Source organism: Carcharodon carcharias, chromosome 7 (assembly GCF_017639515.1).
Source record: "Carcharodon carcharias isolate sCarCar2 chromosome 7, sCarCar2.pri, whole genome shotgun sequence".
NCBI classification, from domain to species: Eukaryota; Metazoa; Chordata; class Chondrichthyes; order Lamniformes; family Lamnidae; genus Carcharodon; species Carcharodon carcharias.
This window is the reverse complement of record NC_054473.1, coordinates 81035807-81054743: the sequence shown is the minus strand read 5'-3', so window position 1 is coordinate 81054743 and position 18937 is coordinate 81035807. Positions and strand designations below refer to the sequence as shown.

The 18937-nt window shown below is 40.5% G+C and overlaps 1 protein-coding gene across 1 annotated transcript in view; it reads left to right on the top strand.

Annotated features, from left to right (window-relative positions):
- The window catches only part of dock3 (dedicator of cytokinesis 3), a 1401685-nt gene that overhangs the window by 347555 nt on the left and 1035193 nt on the right, over positions 1–18937 (top strand). Inside the window, 1 exon segment of the mRNA XM_041191502.1 lies at positions 2655–2751. Within this exon segment, the coding sequence (XP_041047436.1) occupies positions 2655–2751 (97 nt within the window).

Genomic DNA, 18937 nt, shown 5'->3' with positions numbered 1-18937 from the left:
TTAGTGCCTGTATCTCCCCTCCTCTAGTTCATATCATTGTCATAGTGCATAACATAGTCTGAAACTGATAAATGCTTGTGATTGAGCTCCAAGCCCTGAAAGTAACCTGTTTTACACTGCACATGATTTTCAAGAGTCTTTTTCAATGACTTTAATCTTGTCCTTTTGTCTACTCACCTATTATTGCATTCTAGGTGCTTTTTTGAGTTTTTTTGAGGTATTGAAATATGATAAAGTTGTGTTCATAGTAGAGATTGAATATATATTTCAGTGAGAAGCAGCAGTCAGCAGGGTCTTCAGACTTGCTGATCAACTGTCCCTATAGGTACACCCTATAGGTGATCCCACCGTGACTATTAAACAAACCGGGTAGTATTGCTGAGATAAAGAGACACGTCTAAGCTTTTTGTCTTGCACTCATCAGGACATTCGCAGGAATACCAATTTAAGGGGGCAAACAACAATTTATACTGTATGTGAAGAGAGTGTTGATTGATTGGCAAGTGGCGTTGCCATGGAGATTGCACCACTGATGGTGACTGACAGTTAACTGCCAAGCATTGTTAGAAATTTAAACCAGGCAGCTTGACCTTGATTGGTCAAGGCATTGCCCTGAGGAATGAGGCAGTGAATGGCTGTCATTTATTTTGTTTAGCTGAAACAGCCGCATTGTATGTACATGTTCTTTCTGTCTGCAAAGAGCAGGCCCTGCATGTTAATATATGTAGCTTCCAATACATGCAAATGTGCCACATTGCAAGCCCAATTGACAATCTTAAATTGGTTGTCAGCATAATTCTTAGCACACTGAGGATTATCTAACAAAGGTTGTCCAATCACAGAGTCACATTTAATGTTGGACACTGTGTTTTGCATTTTGCAAGCATGGGCTGGTTGGGGAACAGTAGCAACATGAGTGATACTCGGCACTAACAGGAATCTGCCATCAAGCTAGGCGTTTAGGCCGTATGTCACAAAGACTGGCGGATCGTATCAAACAGCATGCCCAATGCGAACAGTGGAAGGGACAAGGTATAGACTGTACCCCTTCAATTTCCCTCACATCCCCAATCTCCCACCACAACCTCCACCCTACCCTCCCTCCCAACCTCCACCCCACCCTCCCTCCAACTTCCCCAAACCCCTCTCCAATCTCACCCCGTCTCCCCCTTAACACCCCCTAACCTCTCCCGCAACTTCACCCCCATCCCCCCGCAAACTCACCCCATCCCCCCATTAACTTCCCACAATCTCCTCCACAACCTCAACCCCAAACCCCCTCTAATTTCCCCCAACTCCCCCCCCACCGATCTCCTCTATTCCACACTAACCTTCCCCCAAAACGCCCACACTCATGCATAGTATCCAATTGGTACTAAAATTACGCGGATTTGACTTACCTTTTTTCAAGCAAGAACGCTCCTAGTTGCTGCACAACCGCTGCTGATTTTCGGGCAGCTTTGTATTTCTCTGGCGGGCTTTTCAAAAAAAAATTGAAACCATGAAGCTACCCAAGGGTTGCAAGGAGCAGTGCAGCAACTCAGTGAAATTTACAGACACTGACAGACCAGATTTTAAAAATTGGAACTCTCAGCCTGACAGATCTTTTTTTAAGCCAGCCCGTCAGGTCTGCAGCTCTAGCTGCTCAGCCTGGACGATGAGAAACTCTATTTACAACACAGAGACTGCCCCCACCACAACCCTCGAGCCCCAGTATTTGATACCATCTGCACACCCTTCTCCCAGCCCCTGGGTACAAGTGGCAGCTGTGGGTCAGTGCAATGTGTGGCAGTCACATGAGAAATATAGGTAGCCAACAAGGGATTTGCAATTTTCATGGGGTAGACTCATGCTGGGCTACCTTTACAACAGGTTTTTAACATACGGGCCACCACATAGAGAAAAGTTCACTAGTCACCTGACAAGAGTATGGGAAGACTCCACAGTACTGGGCCAGCTGCCTACTCATCAGTCTAACCTCTCAAAAATGGCGTCAGAGGTAGGCATTTATGTTGGGGCCGCAACGTGATTTTTCCACCTCCATATCTGTGTTGTTTCCAACTCTGTGAAGCTGTCAGAGTCAGCGGAACTGTCTACATCACGAACCTGCCTCCACAGCATGAAAATAGTGCAGGCAGGCACCTCCACAACAGTGATGGGATAATGGAGTCAGGAAAATTCCTGACTCCCAATACCTGTCTTGAAGATGGAAATCCAGATCCACACCTATTTACTCTTTTTCTAGATTCTCCTCATTTTAAAAAATATTTTGTTCTATCCTTTTCAAGTGCAAAGTGAATAACTTCACATTTGCCTACATTAAAATCCATTTGTCACAGTTTTGCTCATTCTATTAATCTTATCAATATCTCTGAAATTTTTATTATGTTTTGTAATTTTCTGCTTTCATTACATCTCAGTCAGAAATGATAGATGAATAGAAAACTTACATTGGCAATGTGTTGTTGGTGGTGCAAGAGGCTGGACAAAATGTTCTGAGTGTTTTGGGGCTAAATTACCATCACCCCTTGCTCATTCTGATGAACAGTTGTTAGAGAAAACAAGTAAAAACTAATTTGAGACAAATGTTCATTGTGTTTTGTGTTGTAGATTTGTGAGGCTATTAGTGCAATTCTTTGTGTTTTATTTTGCAGCCAGTTTGAGACAGTGGTTCCAGTGGAAGATTCAATTGTAACTGAGGTCACAGCCACATTACAAGAATGGGTAATGCTTTGGAAACAGCTCTATGTGGTAAGTGCATAACATTTATTTTCCCTAATTGCTGAAAAAAATTATGTAAAGTGATTGTAAGCTTAACTTCTCTTCAGTGTTTATTTTGTGGGAGCACTGGTTCAATGTTTGGATCTTGGTCCTGAGTTCTTAAAGAACATAACTTTGCACAAGAGCCATTTATATTTGTATCTGTTCCTGTGTTCAAAGTGTTTTCTATTAACAAAATGGATCCATTGAATTTTTAATGGGATCTGCTACAGTAGTACTAAGGAATAATAGGAACTAAAGATGTAATGAAGTTCAATAGAAATGAAGACTCTAGATATTTCTGATGGGGTTGTTGCGTATGAAACTGCTTCACGAGGTGCAGGATGTTTTCTAAGACAAGTCATAAGCAGCCAGTTGTACAGTTCAAAAGAACTGTAAATTTAGATGAAAGTGTATAAAATTAATGCTTTAATCTGTGTACCTGCAAAAAACACCTCAAATCTTCATGTAGAATGTGGTCAATTCTGTCTCTCTATTCATAAAATCTTTGTAACTTACTTCGTAACTTGCTTTTCTTCCCCAGTCTCTTGGGCCACAAGGGTAGGCAACCAAATTGACCTCACCCTTCTGCTACTTAATAGTTATCCACCAGGAGGCACACTTAGGAGCAGATGTTGACTTTGGCTCCGCTTTTAATTCCTTTCTTTTGGGTTACTTTTTCAACCTAAGAAATCTTTATGTGGGAAATTTCAGGATTTCAAAATATTTAAATTTCAACGAATTGTGATTCAAGGAGATCTTTATTGTGTATGGAATATGCAATTTCTGCATTTTTAAGTACAGCGTGATTTATTTTATAATACGTTTGACTGCTATTTAGTGAGGGGATTTAGTTTCCAGTTTGGAGGTTAGGTCTAAATTCAAATTCCAATTTCAGGTCCTAGTCAGTCGTCTGTAAGACTTCAAAAATAAAAACAAAAAAACTGCGGATGCTGGAAATCCAAAACAAAAACAGAATTACCTGGAAAAACTCAGCAGGTCTGGCAGCATCGGTGGAGAAGAAAAGAGTTGACATTTCGAGTCCTCATGACCTTCGACAGAACTTGAGTTCGAGTCCAAGAAAGAGTTGAAATATAAGCTGGTTTAAGGTGTTGGGGGGGTTCTGTTTTTGTCTGTAAGACTTCGTTCACTTGTTTTAGCTTACCTGGTTTGTTCAGAAAAGCTTTAGGTGTGGTTTGATTGCTGGCATCAATTGTGGATTGGGATCTACTTAACAGATAATTAAAAGTATATAGTGCTGATTAATAAGTCAAATCCCATCAACTGAAACATCTATTTGATTGCAAATCTGGGGATCTTGTGACAGTAATAAGTTTGATTCATAGCTCTTTGTGTGATGAAAATGTGAGTCAGGCTTGCAAGAGGGTTTGGGTTGTATTTCTTTGTAATACCTTTGACCAGCAATTTCCTAATCAGTAGCTTCTGATGCTAGGCTTATACCTGACTACCTGAACTCACCTGGCCAGTCATTCTGATTCCTTCAGAGATATGAGTCTTATCAGAGAACTTCATGGTAGATAGTAGCCACATAAAAAGTGAGTAACTAAGTTTTAAGTACCATTCTTCCATTGAAGTTTAGTCCAGGAAATGTAACTTTTTTATTTTGATATTTTGAGGAGTTTAGAAAGCACTTGTAATTTACTGTAAATGTACTGAAGATCATCTATTTGCTTAGTTAATGAGCAGTCAGTGAATCTGGTAGTTTATGACTTGAGCCAGGTTCTGATAGAGTGAGACCAGCCAGTCAGGAAGATCACAGCCAGCTGATTTCTTATCTGAAAGCCAGGGTGCAGTGCCAATGGTTCTGTCTTTGATTCTCGGATCTCAACATGATTTGCATGGATATTGGATAGGTAAAGGCACTCTTTAGATCGAAAGGGACACGAGGTTTGTTGTATGATATTGTATGTGCCTGCATGCCATTGTGATGTAAAGATGCTCGACAGAGCAAGGGTTAATGTGTGACTGGAAAATAGCACTGCCCGCTATTTGATGGAAAGAGTCACATGCAATTAGACTCAGAGAATATTCTGGAAGCAGTTGGTGACAGTAGCTAGCAACACCATGCATTCCATTAACTGGGATGTGCACATAGGAACTTCCACAGGGATATCCAGGAACTGAGATGATTGACCTCCAACAACTACAGCCATCTTCCTTTGTGCTACGTATGACTCCAAACAGTGGAGAATTTTTCCTCTGATTCCCATTGACTCCAGGTTTTCTAGGGCTCCTTAATGCCATACTCGGTCAAATGCTGCCTTGATGTCACTCTCACCTCACCTCTAGAGTTCAGCACTTTTGTCCAAGTTTGAACCAAGGCTCTAATGAGGTCAGGAGCTGAGTGACACTGGTGGAACCCAAATTGAATGTCAGTGAGCAGGTTATTGCTAAGCAAGTGCTGCTTGTTAGCACTGTTGATGACCACTTTTATCACTTTACTAATGATCGAGAGAAGACCGATGGGGCAGTAATTGCCTGGGTTGGATTTGTCCGGTTTTTGTTAGATACCTGGGAAATTTCCCACATTACCAGGTAAGTGCCAGTGTTGTGATTGTACTGGAACAGCTTGGCCAGGGGCTCAGCGAGTTCTGGAGCACAAGTCCCTAGTACTATTGCTGGAATATTGTCAGGGCCCAGAGCCTTTGCAGTATCCAGTGGCTTCAGCTGTTTCTTGATATCAAGTGGAGTGAATTGAACTAGCTGAAAACTGGGATCTGTGATACTGCAGCCCTCCAGAGAAGGCCGAGTTGGATCGTCCACTCGGCGCTTGTGGCTGAAGATCGTTGCAAATCCTTCAGCCTCATCTTTTGCACTGAAGTGCTTGGCTGCCCCCATCATTGAGAATGGTGATGTTTGGGAAGCCTCCTCCTCCAGTGAGTTGTTTAATTGTCCACCATCAATCACAACTAGATGTGGCAGGAATGCAGTGCTTAGATCTGATCTGTTGGCTGTGGAATTGCTTAGCTTTGTCTGTTTGTTGCTGGTTATGCTGTTTGGTTTGCAAGTAATCGTGTGTTGTAGCTTCACCAGGTTGACACCTCATTTTTAGCTATGCCTGGTGCTGTGCTGGTATGCCCTTCTGCACTCTTCATTGAACCAGGGTTGATCCCCTGGCTTCATGGTAATGTTAGAGTGGGGATATGTTGGGCCTTGAGGTTACATCCATGAGCGCCTCATGGATGCCCAGTCTTGAGTTGCTAGATCTGTTCAAAATCTATCCCATTTAGCATGGTGGTAGTGCCACACAACACGATGGAGGGTACCCTCAATGTGAAGACAGGACTATGACCCCACAAGGACTCCGCGGTGGTCACACCTACCAATACTGTCATGGACAGATGCACCTGTGGGAGGCGGGTCAATGAGGATGAGGTCAAGTATGTTTTTCCCTCTTGTTGGTTCCCTCACCACCTGCTGCAGACCCAGTCTAGCAGCTGTGTCCTTTTGGACTCGGCCAGCTCAGTCTGTAGTGGTGCTACTGAGCCACTCTTGGTGGTGGACATTGAAGTCCCCCACCCAGATTACATTCTGTGCCTTTGACACCCTCAGCACTACCTCCAAGTGGTGTTTAACTTGAAGGAGTACTGAAAACATCTGAGGAGGGGATGGTACATGGTAATCAGCAGGTGGTTTCCTTGTATGTTTGACCTAATGCCATGAGACTTCATCTGGTCCAGAGTCAATGTTCAGGGCTCCCAAGGGAACTCCCTCCTGACTGTATACCACTGTGTCATCATCTCTACTGGGTCTGTTCTGCCGGTGGGACAGGACATACCCAGTTAAGAGTCAGCCACATTTTTGTGGGTCTCGAGCCACATGTAGGCCAGACTAGTTAAGGACAGCATGATTCCTCCCTTAAAGAACATCAGTGAACCAGAAGGAATTTTCCGACAATTGACAATGGTTCTGTGGTCAACTTTTAATTGAATGATACTTTTATTGAATTCAATTCAATAAAAATAATTTGCTGCTTGTGCTGTTTGGCATGCAAATGGTCCTGTGTCGGAGCTTCAACAGGTTGACACCTCATTTTTAGATATGCCTGGTACTGCTCCTGGCATGCCCTCCTGTATTCTTCATTGAACCAGGGTTGATCCCCTGGCTTTGTGGTAATGGTAGAGTGGGGGATATACCAGGCCATGAGGTTACAGATTGTTGCATTATGGGTTTGTTTGATGTTTCAAACTATGAGATCTTGAGACGTGTATGTTTTAACATGAACCGTTTATTTTTAATCTTTAAACTATGTACAGATCCCAGTTAATGGCATGCATGGTGCTGCTACCAACTGAAGTAATATTCAACATCTTTTTTAGCTCTTTATGTTTTTCCATAGCTACATTTTGATTCTGCAAGGGAGTCTTTAAACACACAAGTCTCAATCTCACCTGGGTGTCCTTGTGCATGAATTACAGAAAGTTAGCATGCAGGTACAGTTAGGAATTAGGCAGCCAGGTGGTGTGCTAACATTTGTTACAAAGGAATTGGAGTATAAAAGTAAATAAATCTTAACTACCATTACATGGGCCATTGGTGAGACACACCTGGAGTACTATGTGCAGTTTTGGTCTCATTACCTAAGGAAGGATATACTTGCTCCAGGGGGCGTGCAATAGAGATTCACTAGACTGGTTCCTGGGATGAGGGGATTGTTCTGTGAGGAGAAATTGAGTAGATTAGGCCTATATTCCCTGGAGTTTTGAAGAATGAGAGGTGATCTAATTGAAACATATAAAATTCTTAAGGTATCTGCTGAGAAAACGTTTCCATAGTTGTGGCATCTAGAACATTGGGGCCTCAATTTCAGAGTAAGGGGTCGGCCGGTAAGGACTACCATAAGAAATTTCTTCACTGAAAACACTGTGGATATTTGGAATTCTCTACCCCAGAGAGTTGTGGATGCTCAGTCATTGAGTATATTCAAGACAGAGGTCAATAGAGAATTAAGGGAATTAGCAGTTATGGGGATAGTGCAGGAAGGTGAAGTTAAGTTAAATGATCAACCATGATCTTGTTGAATGGCTGAACAGGCTCGAAAGGCCAAACAGCCTACTGCTATTCTTAAGACATTGGCAGCATCAGAAGAATTTTCTATAGCTGGACTGTCCAACCCTCCCACATAATTAGGAATGTAGCTTGTTTTAAATATGGATGTGTGATGCATCACATGGGAAGAATTACCAAAAGAAAGTTTAGTTTTAAATTTTATTGCTCCACAGTAATCTTTTGTTAATTTGTACAAATACATATTTTATTTTTGGAAAGCTACAGTTTGTAAAATAGGATTAGTCAGAGTTAGAGGCTAATCATTCAGCTGTTAAGAGGGGTTTAGAAAAGCAAAAAATAACATCTAATTTAATTAAAATGTTAAATATTTTAAAACCAAGAATCAGCCGTGTGTCCAAGAATTATACATTTAATGCTTTCAAAATTTAGGCATTTGTGGCACTAACAGATTATTTAATCATAATCTGGTGAAATATGTTGCTCAGGTACTCTGTGGATGCTAGTTCAATGAATTATAACCAACATCCCTGAAATGGAAAAGATAAAAATGTATGTCTCTCTTATGTTAAAACTGAATTATCCTCACATAATACACTAACATCATTTTAAAATGTTGATGTTGATTAAGTAAATCTCTCATAATTTTATCAATTAACTTAAGCACCAGTAAATAAATCCAAAGTGACTCCTGTACTTTAATGACTATGCTTGTTAGCCTAGAAAATTCCCAGTATTATTCCTCTATTCTTATTTATTAAAACGAGACACCAACCACTACCTCCCAGGTGGAAGCATGCCAAGGCGCTACTTGTCAAAGAGCAGAGGAGTTCTACCAGTGTTCTGACCAATATTTACCCCACATCTGACATGATTTAAAAAAGTATCTACTCATTTACCTTATTACTGATTGTTGGTCTTTGTTCTGTGCAAACTGAATTCTGTGTTTCCTTGGCTACACTTTTAATGTTCTTCATTGATTGAAGACTTTGGGACATTTCAAAGGCTGTGTTGTGCATGGTTCAGAATTGCACTCAGGATATTAGATGTGTTTATCAGAACACTGTATTTTGCAGGGTGATAATAAAGAAGAGAATAAATAGTTGGAGAAGAGCTAACAAGGCCAAATAACAAAAAGAGCAGAAATACAGCCCTTAGGTGAGCTGTCAATTCTGGAAGAGCAGGGCCAGTGGAAAAACTGCAATGATCAGCCACTGTTAAAGACAGAAAAGCCAGTAAGTGGGCAGAAGTAAGTAAAAGAAAAAGAATCATATAGTCCAGCGTAGTGGCTAAAAGTCAGACTTTTCTTCCTGAGTTCATGTCGAAAAATGCAAACGAAAAATAACTTATTTCATTCAGAGATTGGTGAGCTTTTAGGAAACTTGATGGCTTTTTGCCAGCAGTTGATTTTTTGAAAATTGCCTTATTTTTCTGAGTGCATTTAAAATTGCACTGAGGGCATTATTTAAGCTTCTATTAAATTCCCCACATGACTTACAATCCTGACTGAAAAATACAACAATCAGTTGAAAAAGATTGGAAACATAGTTGCATCAAACTGACTACATGACAGCAGTAGATTTGAAATACTGTCAAGCTCTACTTCCTCATGGTTAGGGAAATATTGTTTAGACAGCTTTTCCATAATGTCAGAATTTAAAATAAGGCAGAGTGCTTGTTCAGTTGTGTAACGGTTTAGAACAAAAATTCTCCTAAGTGATGCTTGTATGGCCACAATTATTGGTTATCCCTCAGAAGTTAATAGTGGATCTTATTTTGGAACATTGCCATTTCGTGGTGACTGCTCTCACAATGGTATTGGTAAGGAAATTGCAGGATTTTGATCCAGCAGTGACGAAAGAAGGGTCATATATGTCCCATTGTGGTGAGAAAAGGTTATGTTTTCATGAACAAGCAGTTATCATTGTGCTCTATTTGGTTATCTCTTTCTTCCATTTCCTTCAATCACATTCCTAACCAGATATTCATACACCTCTATTTTTGTTATGGTTAAACCACAACAACATTAACTTCCTTTTTAGGAGTTTGTTCTACATACTATTCTGGATGAAATTCTACTCTTTATTCTTAATGAAACATGTTATTTATTTACTTCTGTTCTCTAGAACTATACTTCCAGGTCAAGTTTAAAATTAAACTGTTGACCTCTACTTAATCAGTGCTTTTTAGCATTTTAAAGAACTGGATCATGCACTCTCTCTGCTTTTTCAATTCTATTTATGAAAACAAATTATGGGAAACCTAATGAGTAAACAAAAAGGAAAAAAATGAAAGATTTTGTGGAAACCATAAATTTAAAAAAAAGTTATCAAGTTATTTGGGAATTTAAAAGGAACATTAGTAATATGATTAGGCCATTCAGCCCGGATTATGCCATTCGGTTATATTATGACTGATCCATACTTTAGCTCCATTTACCCATCCTTTATCCATATCCCTTGATATTTTTACCTGACAGAAATTGATGGTAATGTTTACCTGCTTCGACAAGGTGATTGAACAGCTGATTTGGAAATGATCCAGGTCTTTTAAAATGAGATGCAAGTATGCAGGCTCCCAGTAAAGCCAGCTAATGCTATGTTCTGAACTTCTAATGGATAAAAAAATTGCTTAATAATAAGATAAAGTAACTCATGGAACATGATAATTACTGTATTGCTCGTACCAGGAGAAGGAACTAATTAACATTTAAGAATTCAGTCTTTGAGATAAGACATGCATTGGACAGGCATTCTGCAGTTTTAGTTAATTCTCTTTAAAAATTCAGAAGAAATTTCATGCAACCTTCCTTCTATGATTATTTTAATTTGATAGAGTCTGTGCATTAAGTAGACTTGAAGGACAGAATGATCATTTATTTTCTTCCCATATTATCTTTTGTTATCGGAGATCAGTAAAGAAGTATTTGCGAAATACTCTGAAAAATGAGTGCTAACGTAGTCTAAGTTAACTTGTAAAGTGACCTCCTAGATCACCCTGATGGCACAGTGAGATTATCGAGTGATCCGATCCTACTCTATTATTATAAGATCTCAAATTCCCAGCCTAACAATGTTGTGAGAATACTATGACTATTAGGACACCAGTGGTTCAACAAGTTGAGCCACTGAAGGAACTGGAAGTGGGCAGAAAATGCAGCCTGCACACTTCTTGAGAGCAATTTAAAATAAAATGCAGACTGGTTTAGTCCCTGACAATTAGGACAGAGAAAGATAGAGATTACAAAAATAAAAGGACAAAACAAAAGGCTTTGTATCTGAATGCATGTAGCAATTGAAACAAAACAGATGATCTGATAGTGCAAATAGAAATAAATAAGTACAACCTGATAACCATAACAGAGACATGACTGCAAGATGACATAGATTGGGACCTGAATATTGAAGGGAACATGACCTTTAGGAAGGACAGGAAGGTAAGAAAGAATGGAAGGTTGACTCTCCTAATTAATGATGGTATTGGCGCAATAGAGAGGGATGGCCTAAGTTCAGGAAACCAAGATGTAAAAGCAGTGTGGGTCAAGATGAGAAATGATAAAGGCAAGAAGTCAACTGTGGAAGTGCTGTACAGACCTCATAATTGTAACTACATGGTAGGACAGAATATAAAAGAAGAAGTAATGAGAGCTTGTCAGAAAGGTACGGCGATAATTATGAGAGATTTTAATTTACGTACAGACAGAAAAATCAGATGGGCAAAGGTAGTCTAGGAGTCCATAGAATGTTTTCGTGATAGTTTCTTAGAAAAACACATTCATGGAGAGCAGGCTATGCTTAGCCCTGGGGAAAAATCCCCCCACACTGTTAGGGTGGGGTGGGGGGGGAGTGCAGGCACGGGCCTACGTGACATCTGCCAGGAAGCACTATGTGCTCCTTGTGCGGGCGGGAGGGGGATTCCCTCAGCCAGGAGTGGGCTCTTTCATGCACCACATGCGCAAAAGAGCGCAGTGATCTCCCTGAGGCTAAGTGCTGCCTCAGGGAAATCGGCTCCAAATTTAAAAATGTTAAAGAAACAATATCAAAATTTCCCTGACATGTCCCCTCATGTCACATGAGTTGGGACATGTCCATCACTGTTACTGAAACCTTTATTAAATATTTTAAAACTCTCATGAAACCTCATCCCGCCCGTGGATGAGGTTTTATGATTTTCGTTAAGCCTGCCAGGGCTCCTGGCCTGCCCACCAACCCTAAGGTTGGATGGGCAGGTCCATTAATGTTAAGTACTTTTTCAGTGGCCTCAGTAGGCCGTTGACAGGCCGGCAGGTGCACAGTTGATTCGGCTGCGCCCCCGCTGACCTGAAAATGGAAATGATGCAGGGTAATGTCGGGAGTTCTGCCCAATGTCATCTCGCGTCACTTTACGTATTGGCTAGTAGGCCTCACCCTCGCTTGCCGACCGGAAGATCCTCCCCTCGTAGTGTGCAATGAGATGGGGTTACTTGATAACCTCATTGTGAAGGCACCCCGGGTAGCAGTGATCATAATATGATTGGATTTTACATTGTTTGAGTGAGAGAAGAGTAGGTCCAAGACAAGTATTTTAAACTTGAATAACGGCAATTATGTGGGAATTAAAGCAGAGCTAGCTAAAGTGAACAGGCAAATGAGGTTAAGAGATAGGTCAATAGAGATGCATTGGCAGATATTTAAAGGGATATTTCAGAATACACAGGATAAATACATTCCAACAAGAAATAAAAATGTCTAGGGGAGGACCCCCATCCGTGGTTAACTAAAAAGGTTCAAGATGGTATCAAACTTAAATAAAAAAACATATAGTTGTGCATAGACAGGTGGCATCCGAAGATTGTACAAATTGTAAAGAACAGCAAGAATGACAAAAAGATTAATAAGGAAGGAAAAATTAGAGTACAGGAGAGAGCTAGCTAGGAGCATGAAGACAGATAGTAAGAGTTTCTATTTATACTTAAATAAGAAAAGAGTGAACAAAGTGAGCATTAGTCCTATAGAAAGTGAGTCTGGGGAATTAATAATGGAACATATGGAGATGGCAGATGAATTGAACAAGAATTTTGCATCGGTTTTCACTATAGAGGATACGAGTAAGATCTGAGAAATAGCGGTAAACCAGGAATTAGAATGGTGGGAGGAATGCAGGAAAGTTACAATCACTGGTGAAGTCGTACTTTGCAAACTGTTGGAGCTGCAGGCTGACAAGTCCCAGGCAACTGATGGACTTCGTCCTAAGGTCTTAAAAGAAGTGGCTAGTGAAATGGCTGATGCGTTGGTTTTAATTTTCCAAAATTCCCTGGATTTGGGGATGGCGCCATGAGATTGGAAAATAGCAATGTAATTCCTTCATTCAAAAAGGGAGAGAGACAGGAAGCAGGAAAATATAAGCCAGTGAGTTTAACATTTGTCATAGAGAAAATGTTGGAAGCTATTATTAAAGATGTTATGGCAGGGCACTTCAATTCAAGGAGTCAGCATGGTTTTATGAAAGGGAAGTCAGTTTAACCAATTTATTGGAGTTCTTTGAAGGAGTCACGTGCTGTGGATAAAGGGGAACTGTGGATGTACTGTACTTAGATTTCCAGAAGGCATTTGATAAGGTTCCACATCAAAGGTTATTGTGGAAAATAAAAAAGTTCATGGTGTATGGGGTAACATATCGGCATAGATAGAAGATTGGCTCGCTGACAGGAAACAGACAGTAGGCATAAATGGTTCTTTTTCTGCTGGCAGGATGTGACTGGTGGTGTGCCACAGGGATCAGTGCTGAGTCCTCAACTTTTTGCAATTTATGTAAATGAGTTGGATGAAGGGATCAAAGGTATGGATCCCCCAATTCCCAGTGGCTTCAGTTTTGCTCGGGCTCCTTGATTCCACACACAGTTAAATGTGGCCTTGATGTCAAGGGCAGCCATACTCTCCTCACCTTCTGAGTTCAACTCTGCTGTCCATGTTTGGACCAAGGCTGTCATGAGGTCAGGAGCCAAGTGGCCCTGGTGGAACCCAAACCAAGCATTAGTGAGAAGGTTATTGCTGAGTAAGTGCCACTTGATAGCACTGTTGATAACACCTTCCATCACTTTGATGATGATCAAGAGTAGACTAATAGGGTGGCAATTGCCTAGGTTGGATTTGTCCTGTTTTTGTGGCAGGGCATACCTGGGCAATTTTCTACATTGCTGGGTAGATGCTGGAGTTGTAACTGTACTAGAACAGCTTGACTATGAGTGTGTCTAGTTCTGGAGCACAAGTTTTCAGGCCTATTGCCAGAATGTTGTCAGGACCCATAGCCTTTGAAGTATCCAGTGCGTGTCTCAGTGTATGTAAAAGATTAAAGAACAGATGAGAGTTTTCTGGTGTCCAAGTCACCATTTATTCTTGGGGTAATACTTCATTAAAAAAAAATTATCTGCTCATTTATGTCATTGCTGATGGTGTGCAAATTGGTTACCTACACCAGTAACAACAATTCAAATGTACAACATTGGCTGTGAAGCATTTAAAGAATGGCGAGGCCTCTACAACAAAATCAATTTCCATACTGAAACAATATCAGACTTTTTTTCATTCAGCATTTCTGGGAGGGTAAATACTTCATATATCCACCTTAAATAATAGTTCTGCCATTTAGCCTGGAAACAAAGGAACATTGCATCTAAAAAGCATCTTTCAGAACCTCAGGATACCTAAAAGCACTTTACAGCCAATGAAGAACTTTTGAAGTGTAGTCATTGTTGTATTGCAGGAGAAACAACAGTCAATTCACATCCAGAGAGCTCCCTCAAACAGAAATATTATAATGTCCAGATAAAACATTTTTGTGATATTGATTGAGGGATGAATTTTGGCCAAAGCACCACGGATAACTCCACTGCTCTCCTTCAAAATAGGATCCTCTATGTATGACACAGCACACAGGGCCTCAGTTTGGTGGATCATCCAAAAGATGGCACCTCCAGCCATGCAGCACTCCCTCAGTACTGCACTGAAGGGTCAGCTTAGATTTTTGTGCCCAAATCTCTGAGACTTGAACCCACAATCTTCTGACTTGGAGGCAAGAGTTCTACCAACTAGAAGGGAAAGAGAAACCATCAGGCTGAGGAGTGCAGGAGCTTGGCAATCATGAATGAGAGTGAGAGGGAAAGCTTAAAGCTTCCTTGAGGGAGTGGGAGAGAACTTTTGATCATCCTGGTCCACAGAAGAGCTGGAAAAGGTGCTTAGTTTGCGAAACCAGCAACTCTTGTCGCCCTTCCACTGTTGGTTTTCCTGATCTCTCCACCATGGGACACTTAGACGTCATAATATCTGCTGCCTTAATAAAGATGGTGGGCATGTGCAAGGCATTTTGGGGATACCTGTGTATTTAAATTTTTAACCACCCCACCTGACATTTCCCATCTGTTGTAGGGCTGTTAATATTGCAATCAATGCCAGTGTGTGCAAAATTGTGGTAATGGGGCTTATCGGTCAACCAAAATTTACATCCAGTTGACATCAGGTTCTGCAGAGCTGCAAAATAAACAGTTGCAATCAAAGGTGAACTTTAAATATGCAAGCAGCTTTGCATCAAATATTAGTTCACCTGCTGATGTAGTCTTATTCCTGTTTCAAACTTCATTAAGGCATGGACTTGCTGGGAATGTAGTGTCGATTTGCTCTCTTAAAAAGAGAGAACTACATCATTTCTATTAAAGTGGGTGATACTACCTTGTTGAAACTGGAGGAAAATGACAGTTTATGTTCTAACTGATGAATTGTCTTAAAATGGTAAGAATAAAAGTACTGTTCCTGAACCTTTAAAAAGTGTTTAATAGTCAATAATATGCATGCATTGTGCACTTATGAAGCAATCAATTAAATTTGCTATAACAATTTTTTGGGAATTTTTTTTGCTTTCAGTATTTGTTGCAAAATTACAATTGTATTCTTTCTTGTATTTCTGATTTTGTTTTGCATAACGAGAGCAAATCCTTCCTGTTTTGCAGGCTGATTCTTTTCCAGACATGGTGACTATCATGAAAACTCCCTCTGGTGGTTTAAGAGCTAGTTAATTTTTGCTCTAATGTGAAAACTATGAATGCATATAAATTGGAAAATTCTGTGGTAAAAGCAAAAATGCATTATATTGCTAAATTCAGCCATGGAAATATGTCAAATTGCCTAATGCCTGCAACTGACTTGTAGCTCTTATAGAAATGATAACGTAACACGCCTCTTTAAAATAATGCGACTCTTTGCCTACATGTTATACTCATTTCTCTTTGTTCATTGTCACCATGGACCTAGTGGGCTGTGGTTTCTCTCCAACGATGTTCAAAATGAAAGTCTTTTAAATAGCCAATTGTACATGGCTATATGAACCCTTAGAATAAGGTGGATGATGCTCAAAAGAGGAGCAAATGTAGGTTCAGATAATTTCATGGTCAGGAACTAACTGTCAAGTAGAGGATATGTATTATAGGCTTGGAAATATGCAACCAGACCAATGTTTTCCAATCACCTTGAATGAGTTTGTACCTTGTACTATGAGATGCCATATTTAGCTACTCCACAACTCTCAACTGAGGCCAAATTCCTGTTCTAACTTTAGGCTAGCCATCATGTGCAATAGCAAAACAAATACAATGGAATTGGATGACTGCAATGGAAAGGGTCGTTTTACAGTATTGATAGGTAGACTTCACATAAATATGGTAGCCCTGAAATGTTGGAACTTGGCAGGAGGGGATCAATTGGATGTATTGCAGCAACTCGCCAAGGCTTCTTCAGAAATGCACCTCAAACCCATAACCTCCACCACCTAGAAGGACAAGGGACACAGTTGTATAGGAACTCCATCACCTCCAAGTTCCCCTCTAAGTTCACACTATCCTGACTTGGATATATTATGCCATTTCATCATTGATGCTGGAACCACTTTTTACCTAGCACCATTGTGAGAAACTTCACTGTGTGAACTGCAGTGATTCAAGAAAGTAGCCAATCACCACCTCCTCGAGGGCAGTTCATGATGGGCATCAATTATTGGCCTTGCCAGTGCTGTGCAAATCTCTATAATGAATAAAAGTTAAGAATGTACATGAAAAACTCTGTTGTGTAGTTATTTATTTCAGCCTTGTGTTACAAACAATAGATATAAATACCAGGTTACAGTTGCTGCTGTATTATAACATATTACTTATTAGTTATTACTTCTAGCTGGGTCAAAGGCCGTCACATTTCCCCATCCCCAACCCTTAGAAAAAAAGCTTGTCCATAGTGTAGTGCTCAAAATAGAGAAAGTTCTTAACATCGTATATACTTTAATACGTAGTGTATTACATATTACACATGTAACAATAATGATGTGTCATATTTACAAAACAGGCTTCATTACAAACATACAATTTTATTTTACAATCATATAAAACCCAATACATTCACCTGGCTTTAAGACGTTGCTGCCATCCCTTGTTATTTAAACTCTCAACAGGGCATAAAAAGTAACAATGGGCTGGATTTTATGGCTGCAAATTGGGCAGGCTGCCCCACCCCCCCACCCCAGTGCTTTAGTAAAATACGGCATGATGATGTTAGGTCGACAATCCAGTGTAATCCCGCCAGTTTCTTAATATATGGAAAATGAATGGGTGCCGAAATCCGCCCACCCACAAGACTGTTAGCGAGCGTTGCCAACTCTGGCTGGAAATATTCGGGGAGATGTCGGCAGAAGTAATGCCTTGGAAAGCTGGAGGTGTGGAGTGAGTGGGTTCTAGGTTTATGAGAGATACAAAGATACAAATCCTGTCTGACCTCCTTACTGCTGTGGATGCTTTGATGTGGTTAATTGGGGATGGAGAGATACTGGAAACATCAGCAACAATCTGCATGTTTTTTAATACCCAAGTCTTGGAAAAAAATTTTCAGTCAGCCAAACATCCAAATTGTCCTTGATAACAGTTGACCTCACTCATCTTGTTTAAATCAGCATTATTTTTAACTTGAAGTTCTTCTCCATGATTTAAGCTTTTTGCTGCTTTTCCAGCGGATGCCTCCTTTTGAGCAAGGAGTTCATTTTTCTTTAGTCAAATCCACTATCTAGTGGAGGTAGGGTTAGTTGAGGCTTTCTAAAGGCATCTGGATTATTAACTAAAAAGGAAAAAATTGCACAGGTACGGGGAAAAGGCAGGGGAAAAATTCAAGGCAATCAGGCAGCTTCTGCTGGGAGACCCCAGCAGAGGACAACTTGTCACATCCTGTCAACCTAAGAAATACCCATTTATCCATACACTCTGTTTTCTGTCAGCCAGCCAATCTTCTATCCATGCTAATATGTTACCCCATACACCATGAGCTCCTATTTTACGCAATAACTTATGATATGGCACCTTGTCAAATGCCTTCTGGAAATCCAAGTACAGTACATCTACGGGCTCTCCTTTATCCACAGCGAATGTCACTCCCTCAAAGAACTCTAATAAATTGGTTAAATATGATTTCCCGTTCACAAATACATGCTGACTCTTCCAGATTACCTTGAGTTTTTCTAACATCTCCCCCAGGGCAGAAGTCAAGCTAACTGTCCTATAATTTCCTGTTTTCTGCCTCCCTCCCTTCTTGAATAGAGGGGTTGTATTTGCTACCTTCCAGTTTTATGGAACCTTTCCAGAATCCAGCGTATTTTGGAAAATTAACACCAATGCATCTACTACCCCGTTAGCCACCCCTTTAAGACCCTAGCACAAAGTCCATCAGGACCCAGAGACTTGTCAGCCCACAGCTCCATTAGTTTGCTCAGTAATGCTTCCCTAGAGATTGACTGGACAAACTCAAAAGGCTTTTTTAAATATCTTAAAGCATTTAGCCTCCATGTGCCCTCTCTTGTGACAAAGGTGTGTTGGTCCCCTTGAACTAAACCTGCCCTCTGAACCTTCACTTCTAACTAACCCGAGAAGGGCCTTGGTCTTTATCTTTTCCATCTTTCTCAGCAGGGCCTGACTTCTCCTCATAATCAACCTTCCTCTCATTCCAGTTTGTCTGGAAGGTTCCAAAGTAGGGCCTGTTACTAATCATCTTTTGATCCCATTCTGCCCCACTCTGCCTGTGTGACACCAATTTCAGCCACACTTCTTCCAAGCTCGGATCTTTCTTGGGCAGAATTCTATTTCCTTTTC